General features: G+C 48.1%; 1 protein-coding gene across 6 annotated transcripts in view; it reads right to left on the bottom strand.

Annotated features, from left to right (window-relative positions):
- PPP1R12C (protein phosphatase 1 regulatory subunit 12C) overlaps window positions 1–15,795 on the bottom strand; it is a 404,850-nt gene that overhangs the window by 204,192 nt on the left and 184,863 nt on the right. For all 6 annotated transcript variants that reach the window (XM_063942836.1, XM_063942835.1, XM_063942838.1 and 3 more), the window contains exons 4-5: window positions 854–1,013; window positions 624–768 (exon numbers count right to left, since the gene is read on the bottom strand). In XM_063942836.1, coding sequence (XP_063798906.1) covers window positions 624–768; window positions 854–1,013 — 305 coding nt within the window. The remainder of the gene's footprint in view (window positions 1–623; window positions 769–853; window positions 1,014–15,795) is intronic.

Here is a 15,795-nt window from a genome sequence, read left to right as displayed (position 1 = left end):
ATATATAATAAATGTAAGAGTAACAGGAGAAACAATTGAATGAATGAACGGAGAAAGGAGGGGCACTTATCCTACACGACACAAGCTGAAGTGATAAAGCAGTTGTATGGTCTCAAAGCATAAATCGGTAGATCATTCTTCCGCTATTGGTCTGACAGTATTGCCGGATTTACAATGCCTCTTTCCTGTAAGGACATTTAAATGAGGGCACTTAGTCATTCCTCTCTTGCTAGTATCTTTATCAAAAAGCAGCTTCTCCTTTATGGCAGAGAAGTATTGCAAACTTCTGCAGCTTTACAGTGTTACGCTAAAGGGTTTTCTTCTCATAATATAGAAGATTACTCATGTGTACAATGATCCGAGACTGCAAGAGTCAAGTCTTACAATGCTTCAGTGACACCACAATAAAGAGTAATACAGTCCTTAGTAAGCATAATGTGAACATATAAAGTGTGTAATAATTGTTAATTAATACCCCAAACTCAAGAAGTCACACAAAGCCTACTGAAACACTAAGCAAACATTAAAAATTTACATTTATGAAATTAAAATTAAACCCTTGTTTCCGTGATGTATAACATTTCAGTCTGAGGATAGAAATGTGTAATACAAATGCGTCTTACCACGTTATTAAGTGCACTCATATCACAGAAGTGTTCCACAAGGAGCCGACAGGCCTCCTCAACTCCCCAGTGAGCAGCAGCATGGAGAGGGGTCCAGCCATCCTTATCTCGCATATTTGGGTCAAAATTGGCCTGAAGCAGAAGCCTGGACAGAGAGTGTGGACAAAACAACTTCATTACAAAGTTCCAGAAGCACCATGTGATAGAAACAGTCAGATCAACAAGGTTACCTCATGACCTCTATATAGCCTTTAGCTGCAGCAACATGAAGAGCAGTAGCTCCAGTCTTTGGGTGCCGGATGTCTTCTACTTTGCCAGCATTCAGCCACTGCCGTGCGTCCTGCAACATCACATCCTCCTCTTCCCTTTTAGCTGCATCAACATCTATACCTGCAATGACAGCACAGATCTTCCATGAAGAACAGTGACCGCAGTATGCATAGTTTACAAGCTAGGCATTATAAATAAAACTGGTTGTAGCAGTTTGAGGTCACATAATATATTTAATAGCTGCATTAGCTGCACAATACACAGCACTGATGATTTTCCAGAAATTCCTTTTAATTCAGGAGGCTCTTCACCTCTACTTTCATACACCAACGAGCCAGTAGCTGGCAGCATCTCTGTAGGTTGTTCTCCCAGTCAGGGGAACACATGTAAACATTCACTATATCCACCCAAGACAAGCCAGCTCTTCTCACAGCAACACCAAGAACTGATGGACAGATCTGAAACTTTCCCAGTTCCGCTAACCATCATTACCATCTATAATTAGAGAGCCCTGCAGCACATGTCCCCAGTCACAATGTATGCCAGCACTAACTGGAGCATTACATTTACATAGTCTTAATTTAGCTCAATTTCACTAGAAAAAAAAAACGTTAAGATCTTTGCTTGGTGTGAATCAATAACATAAGGAATCATACGCTGTAAGGTAGACATGGTCTAAGGCAGTAGCTGTTAACGTGAGCCCTCAAAGTTTTAACCCAGTGGGCCATGGTCCTCATTCCAAGATGATCGCGTTCAGGTTACTACTGCGCATACACCGCAATGTGCACACGCGTTGTACGGGTACAATCAACACCCTTGCTGTGCAATGCTTCTAGCGACGAATCCATTCGCACAACCGATCGCAAGGAGATTGACAGGAAGGTGTTTATGGGTGTCAACTGACCGTTTCCTGGGAGTGGTAGGGAAAACGCAGACGTGTCCAGGCGTCTGCAGGGTGGGTGTCTGACGTCAATTCCGGGACTGGACAAGCTGAAGTGATCAAAGGGCTGAGTAAGTTCAGACCTACTCAGAAACTGCAAAAAGCTTTTCGTACCGCTTGGCTGCACATGCGATCGCACACTTGCAAAGCGAAAATACACTCCCCCGTGGGCGGCGACTATACATTTGCACGGCTGCAAAAAGTAGCTAGCGAGCAACTCGGAATGAAGGCCTATGTTTTGAGGATTTCTGTTTGTGGAAGCAGGTGGGGAAATTATTAACACTGCAAAACAGAATAACTCAGCTGAGCATGATTACAGAAATCCACACTTCATGACGTTTGTGATATCTGAGGACTGGAGTTAAGAACCACTGTTCTAACGGCTGGGCATACACTGCAAGATACAGTGTCCGTCATACTGACTGACATTTAATCTGACATGCTGACACCATCAGATGTTGAAGCCATACACAGTGGGGGTTGGGTAGGGGATCCTGGCGGTCAGAATACTGATGACGGGATGCCGACCGCCAGAATGCCGGCAGGGGGGCGAGCGCAAAAAAGCCCCTTGCGGGCTCGGTGGCACACTGCACTCACCACAGGTTCTATTCCCACTCCATGGGTGTCGGGATTCCGGCTTCGGTATTCTGACAGTCGGGATACGGACTACATCCCCGCTGTGGGATTGTGTGTCCTCCTATCTTTGCTGCAGTCATGTATGCCAGATCCTGAGAGACTTTGATAGCATCGGGTGTCTTTTTTGACAAACACACATCTTTGTCGCAATGTGCTGCGGCTAGGATGCACCAGGAGACAGTGCAACTTAATTTGATGTGCAACACTTATATATCTAAGTGTGACCGAGTTTCTGAAACTGTATACAAAGTGCTACGATGTAGCAGCAGCAGCTTTTTTCCAAAACAAATTACGCTGAGCTAGGTATACAGATGCAGTCACACACAGTATACAGGCGCTGCATATCAAATTAATCAGCAAAATCTCCTGGTGCATTCTAGTAGCATCGCATTGCGAGCAACACTCCCACCCAGAATGCTACCAGAGTTGCACAGGACCTGGCGGCTCACTCGCATGCCAGGCATCTCACGCTGTGTGACTTATTGAGGCTAGATGTATGGGGATACATCTGTATCTGCATTCCCCTCCTGGGGAGGAAACCTGTCTCCATTATTTTTACCCTGTGAGAAAAATGTCAGGTGCACTCCATTGGTTGAGCTGCATAAAATCATTTTACCTTCACTGCACATGAAATTGGGGCTAATGAAGAATTTCATGACAGTACCGGATAAAGAAGTACATGCTTTCTGTTATATGAAGGAAACGTTTCTGAAGTTAAGCAACGCTGTAAGGCGTCATATATTTGTTGGCTTCCAAATAAGGAAACTCCTTAAGGAATAAAATAAGATTTTACTTACCGGTAAATCTATTTCTAGTAGTCCGTAGAGGATGCTGGGGACTCCGTAAGGACCATGGGGAGAGACGGGCTCCGCAGGAGACATGGGCACTTTAAGAAAATTTAGTTCCTGGTGTGCACTGGCTCCTCCCTCTTTGCCCCTCCTCCAGACCTCAGTTAGAGAACTGTGCCCAGAGGAGATGGACAGTACGAGGAAAGGGCAAGATTCATACCAGCCACACCAATCACACCGTATAACTTGTGATAACAATCTAGTAAACAGTATGACAATAACATAGCATCAGTTCACGCCCGATGCAACAATAACGTAACCCTTATTGAAGCAATAACTATATACAAGTATTGCAGAAGTCGTCCGCACTTGGGACGGGCGCCCAGCATCCTCTACGGACTACGAGAAATAGATTTACCAGTAAGTAAAATCTTATTTTCTTTTACGTCCTAGAGGATGCTGGGGACTCCGTAAGGACCATGGGGATTATACCAAAGCTCCCAAACGGGCGGGAGAGTGCGTATGACTCTGCAGCACCGATTGAGCAAACATGAGGTCCTCCTCAGCCAGGGTATCAAACTTGTAGAATTTTGCAAAGGTGTTTGTACCCGACCAAGTAGCAGCTCGACACAGCTGTAGTGCCGAGACCCCTCGGGCAGCCGCCCAAGAAGAGCCCACTTTCCTAGTGGAATGGGCCTTGATCGATTTAGGTAATGGCAATCCTGCCGTAGAATGCGCCTGCTGAATCGTGATACAGATCCAGCGAGCAAGAGTCTGCTTTGAAGCAGGGCCGCCAAGCTTGTTGGCTGCATACAGAACAAACAGTGCTTCTGTTTTTCGGACTCTAGCCGTCCTGGCTACATAAATTTTTAAAGCCCTGACCACATCAAGGGACTCGGAATCCTCTAAGTCCCGTGTAGCCACAGGCACCACAATAGGTTGGTTTATATGATGAGACCACCTTAGGCAGGAATTGAGGATGGGTCCGCAATTCCGCTCTATCCATATGGAAAACTTTATGTGATAAAGCCGCTAATTCCGAAACTCGCCTAGCCGAAGCCAGGGCTAATAACATGACCACCTTCCAAGTGAGATATTTCAACTCCACCGTTTTCAGTGGTTCAAACCAGTGTGACTTTAGGAAGTCCAAGACCACATTAAGGTCCCAAGGTGCCACCGGAGGCACAAACGGAGGCTGAATATGCAGTACTCCCTTAACAAAAGTCTGAACTTCGGGTTGAGACCCTGCCTGTCCCAATGCATCAGCCTTGTCTAATCTTTTATGCAAGGAATTTACATTATCATTAAAACCTTCCACATATCCATCCAATCAGGTGTCGGCACCGTCGGCGGAGACACCACATTCATTTGCTCCCGCTCCTCTCCCACAGCCTTCCACATCAGACATGTCGACACAAGCGTACCGACACACCACACACACAGGGAATGTCCTTTCTGAAGACAGTTCCCCCACGAGGTCCTTTGGAGAGACAGAGAGAGAGTATGCCAGCACACACCCCAGCGCTATATAACCCAGGAATAACACAGTAACTTAATGTTAACCCAGTAGCTGCTGTTTATATACTTTTTTGCGCCTAATTATGTGCCCCCCCTCTCTTTTCAACCCTCTTCTACCGTGTATCAGCAGGGGAGAGCCTGGGGAGCTTCCTCTCAGCGTGCTGTGGAGAAAAAATGGCGCTGGTGAGTGCTGAGGGAGAAGCCCCGCCCCCTCGGCGGCGGGCTTCTGTCCCGCTTAAATTTTATTTCTTTGGCGGGGGCTCCTACATATATACAGTGCCCAGCTGTATATGTGTGTTCATTTGCCAGAATGAGGTCCCAAATGCTGCCCAAGGCGCCCCCCCCCCCCTGCGCCCTGCACCCTAACAGTGACCGGAGTATGTGTAGGTGTGTGGAGCAATGGCACACAGCTGCAGTGCTGTGCGTTACCTCCAGTGAAGATCACGAAGTCCTCTGCCGCCTGTGAAGTCTTCTTGCTTCTCATACTCACCCGGCTTCAGTCTTCCGGCTCTGCGAGGGGGGCGGTGGCGCGGCTCTGGGACGGACGGCGAGGGTGAGATCCTGCGTACCGATCTCTCTGGAGCTAATGGTGTCCAGTAGCCTAAGAAGCAGGACCTAGCTTCAGAGAGTAGGGCTGCTTCTCTCCCCTCAGTCCCACGATGCAGGGAGTCTGTTGCCAGCAGAGCTCCCTGAAAATAAAAAACCTAACAAAAAACTTTCTATCAGCAAACTCAGGAGAGCTCACTGAAAAGCACCCAGCTCCTCTGGGCACAGAATCAAACTGAGGTCTGGAGGAGGGGAAGAGAGGGAGGAGCCAGTGCACACCAGGAACTAAATTCTTTCTTAAAGTGCCCATGTCTCCTGCGAAGCCCGTCTCTCCCCATGGTCCTTACGGAGTCTCCAGCATCCTCTAGGACGTTAGAGAAAATAGGATTTTGGTACTAACCAGGTAAATCCTTTTCTTTGAATCCATAGGGGGCACTGGAGTACTCTTGGGATATGGACGGCTTCCACAGGAAGAAGGCACTGAATAAATTAATTTTGAAACTACACCTCCCCTCCATATCCCTGAGTACCTCAGTGTTTTTTACTGAGCCGAACAGGAGCGATAGAGAGGTTGACAATGGAGAATTACATATAACATAACGGACAACAATAAAGTTGACACAACATTACTGACAACTAAACAGTTGACACCATAACCGATTAGAACTTGTTAATCTGAACCAGTCGGTGAAAATGTGTTACCATAAGATCTACTGAACCTACCCCAAACCAGGTAAACTGCTCTGGGTGGGCGTCCAGTGCCCCCTATGGATTCAAAGAAAAGGATTTACCTGGTAAGTACCAAAATCCTATTTTCTTTTTCATCCACTAGGGGTCACTGGAGTACTCTTGGGACGTACCAAAGTTTCCCCCGTGGGCGGGAGAGCTGTTTGGCACCTGTAACACTAGGCGGCCAAAGCTAGATGCTGATGCCGCAAACGTATCAAACTTGTAGAAGCGGGGCGTGGCTACGACGGCTGAGGAGTAAGCAGCAGAGCTCGGGAGCTCCCCGGCCACCAAACTCCTGCAACTCATCCTGACCCCCTCTGGTGTCTCTGCCCGGCCGGAATCTTCACCACAGGCTGTGGGCACCGGCGGGCACCCTATTCCGCACTCTCCGGGACCCGTGGAGCGGCATTTACCGACTTCCGGCCCTGCGGCCTGCACCTCCTCCGGATCCCCAGCCTCGATTTCGGCGACCTCGACCGCGAGTCGCCCGGAGCTCGAACGGCGGGCTGCTGCTGCCGCTGGACGCCGCGAAGGGATTGAAACAGGAGATAACCTCTCCTCTGCCTGTCGGGCTGTGGCCTGGGACCCTGATAGCCGGAGAAAATACAGGTACTCCTGGGGAAGGGGACGGGGCACGGCGGCCATCTTAGAAGCTGCTTATATCGGCTGCTGCCCGCGCCTGGACATATGAAGAGCTGCCTGTTAGGATTCTCATGTGCCCTGTGAACTGTCTCTGCACTCTGGGGCCTTGCTGCATGCTGCTCTCTCCCATTCCTAATCTCTTAATAACTATGCTAAAGTTTCACCTGTGATTGGAGGCACAGTCAGCTACTTCCACTGCACAGCTGCATATAGTTTGGAATTAATTACACTGCTGTTTTGCACTAATATCCTACAGGATATTCCCTCCTCATTACTCTCGTCCATACTGTTACTTTTACACAAGCCTCTACTTCCTATCTATTGATATTTTGACCTACAGACTGGGCACGATTGGTTCCCGCCACTGATTATACACAACCTTGCTGCTGCCGTCTTCTAATTACACTTCTATACTGCAACCCTGCCCTGGGGTGAGTGTGACTGCTCCTGTCCAATATGGTTAAGGGCGGCCAGAGTGCGGCCGCGGCCAAACTAGAAAGATTTGCTAGACAATCCACTCCCAGGGTAACATTGGCTCCTTCTCAGGGAACCTCTCCGACGCACTCGACCTCCCCTTCTGAGTCTGCTGTCAGTTCCCCGGAGGCACCGGAGGCGCCGTCTATTCAACAGGTGCTGGAGGCTATAGCTGGCAGTGAACAGCGTCTCTCCGATAAGATGGAGAAGGTGCAGTGCGATCTCTCCTTGCTCCGACAAGATGTCCAACGAATCCGTGAGAGAGTGGGTGAGGCGGAGACACGGGTCTCCAACCTGGAAGATATGTGTGGTCCCCTAAAGCAATCCGTATCCACGGTGACCCAGCAGGTTTCCTCCCTCCAGACCAAGCTTTTAGACATGGAGGGGCGGCTGCGCAGAAATAATGTAAGATTTGTAGGCCTGCCTGAAAGAGAAGAGGATTCGCAGCCGGAGGACTTCCTCGAATCCTGGCTTAAAGAAATATATGGCGCTGAGTCCTTTACGGCCCAATTCACGGTGGAGCGTGCACATAGGATACCATCTCGGCCGCTACCTCCTGGTGCCCCTCCTCGCACCTTCATCGCCAAATTCCTGCATTATAAGGACCGTGACTCGGTTCTCCGCTTAGGTCGTACGAAGGGCCCGTTGGTCCGCAATGGAGTCACGGTGTCGGCCTTTCCGGACTTTGCTGCAGACGTCCAGAAGGACCGAGCCCAGTTTATGCCTATTAAACGGCGTCTGCGAGACCTCAACATTTCATACTCCATGCTGTTTCCTTCAAGGCTCCGGGTCGTGGCGGATGGGGAGACCAAGTTTTTTAATTTCCCTAGAGAGGCGGCCCAATGGTTGGACAGATTTGCGCCGGGTGCTCGGCAGCTGGCTCCGGACTGACCTTCTGCGTGAGGAGGCTGGGGCCTAGATTACCGGAGGGAACGATTATAGATCGGGGAGCCCCCCCTCCTTTGCATTGGTGGCTCAAGACTTTTAAGACCAAGTGGTGTTGGTTAGAGAGGGTTAGAGGTTCAGTTGAGAATCTAGGCCTTCTTAGCACTTGGTAGTTTGGGTTGATTGTTCGGGATATAAGTATGCCGGAGTTTGGGGTGGTATACGGGGAGGGGAAGGTTAGCTGGGAAGCTGCTAGTTGCGCCTTCTTTTGCTGTTTTTGGTTTTCTTTCTTTAGTTTGTTATTTTTCTTATCTATGTATTTTCTGAAGCAAGAATGTTTAATATTTCAGGTGAAATGGCTTACAACGCAGGGCTTATCTCAGTCATGTGCTGCTGTTGTTCATACTGTTGATTTTCAAGATGTATTTTGGGAGATGTCTATCCGGGTGGCACATAGTGCTTACATGGGGTCATGCTTAACCTGAAATTTTTGGCATGGAATGTCCGAGGTCTGAATAACAAAATCAAACGATCCTTGGTTCTGAATATGATTAAGAAATATGACCCGGATATTGCATGCCTTAGTGAGACCCACTTGGAGGGACATAGGTTATTGTCCTTCCGACGGGCCTGGGTGGGATGGGCTTACCATGCCTCTCACTCCTCCTTTTCTAGGGGTGTCTCGGTTCTGATTAAAAAGTCAGTGCAATTTGAGCTGTTATCGATTAAAACTGACCCGTATGGAAGATTTGTATTTATGGAGTGTAAGCCGAGTTCCCAGCCCTATTACATTTTAGCGGTATACATCCCCCCTCCTTTTTCATATGCTGTGCTGCAACAGGCTGCTTCTTTCATTGCTCCATCTCCTACTACCCCAGTGATTTGCTTGGGCGATTTTAATAACATCCTAGATTTATCCTTAGACCGATGGCACTCCCCGGGGGTTGCGCTGGCGGGTGGTGATCCTACCAAGTTTGCTGACTTCTTGAATAGTTTGCAGTGGGTGGATGTGTGGAGGCTTCGTCACTCTGCGGCCCGTCAGTTTTCCTGTTTTTCCAGCACTCATGGCTCCTTCTCCAGGATTGACCTGATGTTGGTGTCCCCCGCCCTCGTCCCTGGGATTATTGACATCCACTACGAGGCTAGAGGGGTCTCTGACCACTCCCCTCTGTTGATGACTCTTGCTGTGGACAGTCAGAGGGGGCACTCTTACTGGAAGTTGCATCCCTCTTGGCTGGCCCAGCTGGGTGACTGCAGTGACCTGGAGACTCAGTGGGAGGGTTATTTTAGCGACAATGTAGGGTCTGCCTCGGGTACAATAGTTTGGGATTCATTTAAGGCGTTTTTAAGAGGTTCATATATTGGACGTATAGCGGCCCATAAAACGTCCTCAAGGGAGAGAGAACGGGCCCTTGAAAGTGACGCTAGGGAACTGGAGTCCCAATATTTATCTGATGGTGCCCCCGCGACAAGGGCACGCTGGCTAGTGGCTCAGTCGGCTTGGTTGGCCCACCTGTCTGATAAAAACTCTAGATCCCTCCTCTTTAAGGCTACTAATATTTATATGCAGGCTGGCCCGTCTGATACATTATGATCGTCCAGGGACTACGATTACCCAAATGTCCGGTGGAGATGGCTCCTTTGTTGACACCACACCGGACATTGCGCAGTTATTCCGGTTTATAGCTTAAAAATTGACATGCTCTACTTTAGATCTTTCACACTACCTGGGGGGTATTCCGCTGCCCACACTCTCCTCTGAGGCCTGTGAGCTGCTGGAGGCGCCTTTGACGCTCGAGGAGGTGACTGCGGCCATTGGTGTGTCCCCTAATGGCAAGGCTCCGGGTTGTGACGGAATTCCCTCCGAGGTATACAAAAATCATGTTGATTTTTTTTGGGCCCAGGCTCCATGCCCTATACTTAGATATATTTGCCAATAACGATCTTCCCCCCTCTATGTCAGAGGCAGTTATAATAGTGATCCCAAAGCCCAGCAAGGACCCTGGGTCTCCAGACTCCTATAGACCGATATCCCTGATTCCCACCGATGCTAAGGTCCTGGCAAAGATTTTGGCAGTACGGCTTAACACAGTGATCACCTCCCTTGTTCACCCGGACCAGACTGGCTTCATGCCAGGGAAGTCCACGTCTATCAACTTACGTAGACTGTATACCATTCTACAACTCCCACATGACTCCCCTTCTGACTCGGCTGTGGTCTCGTTAGATGCGGCCAAGGCCTTTGACAGTATTGAATGGGCTTATTTATGGGAGGTGATGGCTTGTGTGGGCTTTGGACCCAACTTTATCAAATGGACTAAAATACTGTATCAACATCCGAGTGCCAGGATCTTGGTGAACGGCTATGTATCCCCCTCTTTTCAACTGTCCCATGGTACTAGACAGGGCTGCCCCCTATCCCCCGCGCTGTTTGCCTTGGCCATCGAGCCCCTGGCCTGCTTGATAAGATCACACCCAGATATTCTGGGAATTTGTACGGGTTCACGGGAGGATAGAATAGCTCTTTACGCCAATGACATGTTGTTGATTCCGCAGGATTACACCAAGTCAATGCCCATTCTGCTGCGTGTGATAGAGAACTTTGGAGATTATTCGGGTCTTAGAATTAACTGGCCTAAATCATACATTATGCCAGTCATAGGCCCCCCTCCTACTGTTTCCAAAATCCCCCTGCCATTATGTTGGACGTTACAATTTAAGTACCTCGGAATCCAAATAACCAACGACCCTTCTGATTTTGTCCCTCTGAATCTGGACCCGACCATGCAGTGGGTCATGGGCAAATCCAAGACTTGGTGTAAGCTTCCACTGACTGTGTCTGGCAGGGTTAACCTCATTAAAATGATTATACTGCCCAAACTCCTATACATTATTCTCCAGTCCCCGGTCTATATTTATCCAATATTCTTTAGGAAATTAAATAGCGTTTTATCCTCACTGATCTGGGCTAACAAACGACCTAGGATACAGCTAAATTACCTTACCAGGCAGCGATCTGACGGTGGCCTGGCTCTGCCTAATTTTCAGATGTATTACTACGCTGCTCAGCTGACTCATATCAGTGTATGGGCGCAAGACTCTGGGGCTGACTCTTTACATTGTGTTTATTCGCTGTTACTTTCCCCACCTCTCTCCTGTGCAGGTGCTACTGAGTGGGAGCATAGCTCGGTTTCTTCCCCCTATCATTTTCCAGGCCTTAAAGATATGGGCGGGCCCTGAGAGACCGCTTGAGGTACGATGGCCTGGACCCGGATACCCCCCTCTGGTACTCAGACTGGCTCCCTGAATTACATGCACTTGAGGGGCGGGAGGTATGGGCCCCTAGATCGGTGGTTTCTATTTCTCAACTCTACCTAGATAATGTACTCAAATCCTTTCAACAACTGAGAGATGAGTTTGACCTACCCAATTCTTATTTCTTCAGATATCTCCAGCTTCGCCACGCCCTCCAGTCCCAATTTGCTTAATTCCCTCCCACGAATTCTCCCATTCCCCACTAAGACCTTTGTGGCTACTTTGGGTCGAGCTAAGATGGTCTCCCTTGCGTATGGATATCTTCTTACCAAGCTCCATACGGACCCTTTGACACGTCTCCGTGGAAAGTGGGAGGAGGATATGGGTTTAATAACTGAGGAGGACTGGGTCCTTCCTCTGGAATACCCTGCCAAAGTTACCAAATGTCTCAGATATCAGCAAATTCAATTCTTCATTTTACACAGAACATATACGACTCCAGCTAGGCTGGCTACCTTTGGGACGGGCGGATCTGGCATTTGTCCTAAGTGCGGGGGGGCGGTGGGAACATTCTGGCATCTAGTGTGGGATTGCCCGAGGTTGAGGGTGTTCTGCTTGGGGGTCAGGTCAATTCTGGAGAGTACGGGAGTGACTGGCGGACTGCTTACCCCACAATTCTGTATTTTGGGGATGGGATGCTCTACTTCTTTGTCCGTTTCAGTGGGTCTTTATGCTCGCAGTGTATGTGCCTTGGCTAAGGTTTGCATTGCGAGGCTATGGATGGCCCCTAGAGGCCCTTTAATATCTGCGCTTAAGACCTTAATTAATGACACAATAATTAATATATATATATATATGAAACAAAACGCATCAGCCAAATTTGAAAAGGTTTGGTCTCCATGGCTAGACTCCCCCCATTCTCACCTGGTTCCCCAAATATAGTGGGCACTGAAGTGCTAACATATCAAAAACTTAATGTTTAATGATGTATATTTGAGATGTATGGCGGTTGAGCCCTGCGTGTTCGCCTACTTATATGCATGACTAATGTGGTCCTGAATCAGATGGTCCTTCTCATTTTGCTTCTGCTTCTTTTTTTTATTTTTCTTACTGTTTAGATTAAGGGTGTAAATATAAAAGTTAATGAAGACTAATATATTTGGCTACGGATTTTGCAGACCCTAATGGTTCGAACAATAGGAAATCCTTATATATTCCCTTAGGGACTTGGCCTGATATTCCATTGCTGTAAACTTCGCTCCAAAATGTGGCTCTGATTCAAGATAATTTGATGTATTGTTTGTGATATGATGATGCTCTGCAATGTCTGTACCTTCTTATCCAGACTACTGAATAAAAATTACTTTATAAAAAAAAAAAAACTTGTAGAAGCGCACAAACGTGTGCACCGAAGACCATGTAGCCGCCCGGCAAAGCTGTGTCGTAGAAGCTCCACGACTCGCTGCCCATGACGTTCCCACAACACGTGTGGAATGAGCTGTTACTGATGTAGGCGGCTGTAACCTAGCATGAAGGTAAGCCTGATGTATGGTCAGTTTAATCCAACTGGATAAGGTCTGCCTAGAAGCTGGCCAACCCATCTTGGCAGCATCATAGAGAGCAAACAACGTATCCGTCTTACGAACTGTCGACGTTCGGGATACATAAATGCGTAATGCGCGTACCACATCCAACCTACCAGAGTCTCCTGTTAACACAGGAACTACTATTGGTTGATTGATGTGAAAAGAAGACACTACCTTTGGTAGAAAAGCGGAATTCGTCCGAAGTTCCGCTCTGTCATCATGAAACACTAAATACGGTGGCTTGCACGACAAAGCACCCAAATCTGAAACACGCCTTGCTGACGCTAAGGCTAAAAGAAAAATTGTTTTCCCAAGTGAGAAATTTAATATCCACTTGTTGTAAGGGTTCAAAATAAATAAAAAGACTGTAAGAAATCTAAAAAACAGATTCAAGTCCCATGGCGCAGTAGGTGGAGTGAATGGAGGCTGAACTCTGAGGACACCCTGCATAAAGGTGTGAACCGACGGCAATAGGGCCAATCTACTATGAAAATAAATTGACAACGCAGATATCTGCACTTTTAGTGTGGATAAACTCAGACCTCCATCTAACCCCATCTGTAGAAATAACAAAAGACGGGATAACTTAAAAGATGATGTCGGAAACTTCCGAGCTTCACACCAACCTACATAGGCACGCCAAATTCTGTAATAATGAGCTGCCGTAACCGGCTTCCTAGCTCGTAACATGGTTGGTATAACCGATTCTGGAATGCACTCTCTTCTTAAGAGGGCTGTCTCAACAGCCACCCCGTCAAACGCGGCCGCGCTAAATCGGGGTAAAGGAACGGACCCTGCTGTAACAGGTCCGAACGTAGTGGGAGTGGCCAAAGACCGACTGCGAGTAGACCGCGGAGATCCGAGAACCAAGCTCTCCGAGGCCAAAGAAGCGCCACTAGTATAACTGTGATGGACTCTCCTTTGATCCGTTTTAGCCACAGAGGGAGTAGCGGAAACGGTGGAAACAGATACACGAGACTGTATGGCCACGTGATTGTGAGAGCATCCGCCGCCACTGCCTTTGGATCTCTCGTTCTGGACACGACCTGGGGCGTCTGATGATTGTGGCGAGATGCCATCAGGTCCACCTGCGGGTAACTCCACTTCTGGACCAGCATGTGAAACACTTCTGGATTTAATGCCCATTCTCCTGGATGAAAATTCCGACGGCTGAGATAATTCGCCTCCCAGTTGTCCACTCCCGGAATGAACACTGCCGACAATATCATTTGGTGATACTCGGCCCAATAGAGGATTCAAGCTACTTCCCGCATTGCCATACGGCTTTCCGTTCCTCCTTGTTTGTTGATATATGCGACCGCCGTCGCGTTGTCTGACTGCACCTGAACAGCCTGAGCCTGCAGCCTGTGCACTGCTTGTCGTAGCGCATTGTAAATTACCCGGAGTTCCAGGACATTTATAGACAGCAATCTTTCGTGATCCGCCCAGAGACCCTGGAGCTGATAATTTTGAACTACAGCTCCCCAACCTCTGAGACTCGCGTCCGCAGTGAGAATTATCCAATTCCAGGCGCCGAACCGTTTCCCTGCGGTTAAATTCTGTACTTTGAGCCACCAGAGAAGAGACACTCTGGCCCTTGGAGACAACCTCACCCTGCGGTAAATCTGCAGATGCGAGCCCGACCACTGTGCGAGCACATCCAATTGAAAAGGACGTGAGTGAAGTCTTCCGAACTAAAGCGCTTCGAAAGCCGCCACCATTGTGTCTAATAGGCGAATGCACAAATGAACCGAGACTGTGCGTGGCTTGAGCACTAATTGTACCAGATGACGAATGACCTGTACTTTCTGTTCGGGTAGGTAAATTCTTTGATTTACCGTATCGAGAATCATACCTAGGAATTGAAGTCGTTGAGTCGGAATCATTCAGGAATTCGCGTAGACAATGGTAGGAAATCAGATTTCCCCCCCCCCCACTTGGTCTGCGATCTATCTCGTTTGGAATCCGACTCCGCCTGTTAGGAACGTAGCCAAAGTGGACGTTATGCGCCACTAGCGAAGCTGAAAACGCAAGAACCAACTGCCAACGTCCAAAGAAGCTGTAGGCAGCAAGAAGTGTAAGGTGGTCTTTATTTAGGGCAAACCTGAACTGGAGTGTCCTCCACTACAGCCTTGTTACCTCAAACCCTTACCAAAGCAGAGCGAAGCAACAGCCTTACTGCTGTGTAGGGTACACTCCGATAGGTAGTTAAACGCCCAATAATTGCAATTGTCTCTCATTGAAAATTGTTCAGCCTTCGCTGAGAACCTGACGTACTGGCCTGGTGCTATGAGGGCTGGCGGCAAATCGACCGCAACAATCTAACTGAAACAGTAAAAAAATAAAATTTTCAGGTAGTACATGCCCCCGCATTCCCCCCAAAGAGGACCGGTAAGGGTCTGTCTGTGCAGTTTTTACGTAGAGTACTAACCACTATACGATCACGGCAACTTAAACGAGCCAGGTAGGAGACGAACCTACAATCTTGTTATCCGTAGTCAGATGCGTTATACATTGCGCCACTGGCCCAGATTCGTATTTGTCCGACACACTGTGTGACCGACTTTGCAGCGAAGCTGCTTGTTTGACAATGCATTAGACTTAGTGATCATGTACCCCAACCAGTAAGTACACCACGGAAGTAACGTGTGTATAAACTGCATTACCGTGCATGTGGTTACCAGCAATAGTGAATCTTGCTGTAGTCATGCTGTACAAAAACAATTAATAAATTAAACTCCTAACAACACCCCGCTCCTCCAGAGGCTAAGTGTTGTAGGGCAGCAACCTCCGGGAAAGAACCAGGAAGTAACGTTAAAAAATGGTGTCCTACCATGTTTTTTTTTTTTTTTTTTTTTTTTTTTTTAAACACCTGTTAAACCAGGATCTGAACCAGTGTTCAT

This window comes from Pseudophryne corroboree, chromosome 10 (genome assembly GCF_028390025.1).
Source record: "Pseudophryne corroboree isolate aPseCor3 chromosome 10, aPseCor3.hap2, whole genome shotgun sequence".
In the NCBI taxonomy this organism is placed as follows: Eukaryota; Metazoa; Chordata; class Amphibia; order Anura; family Myobatrachidae; genus Pseudophryne; species Pseudophryne corroboree.
The sequence above is the reverse complement of the archived record's forward strand: the minus strand, read 5'-3'. Positions and strand labels throughout refer to the sequence as shown.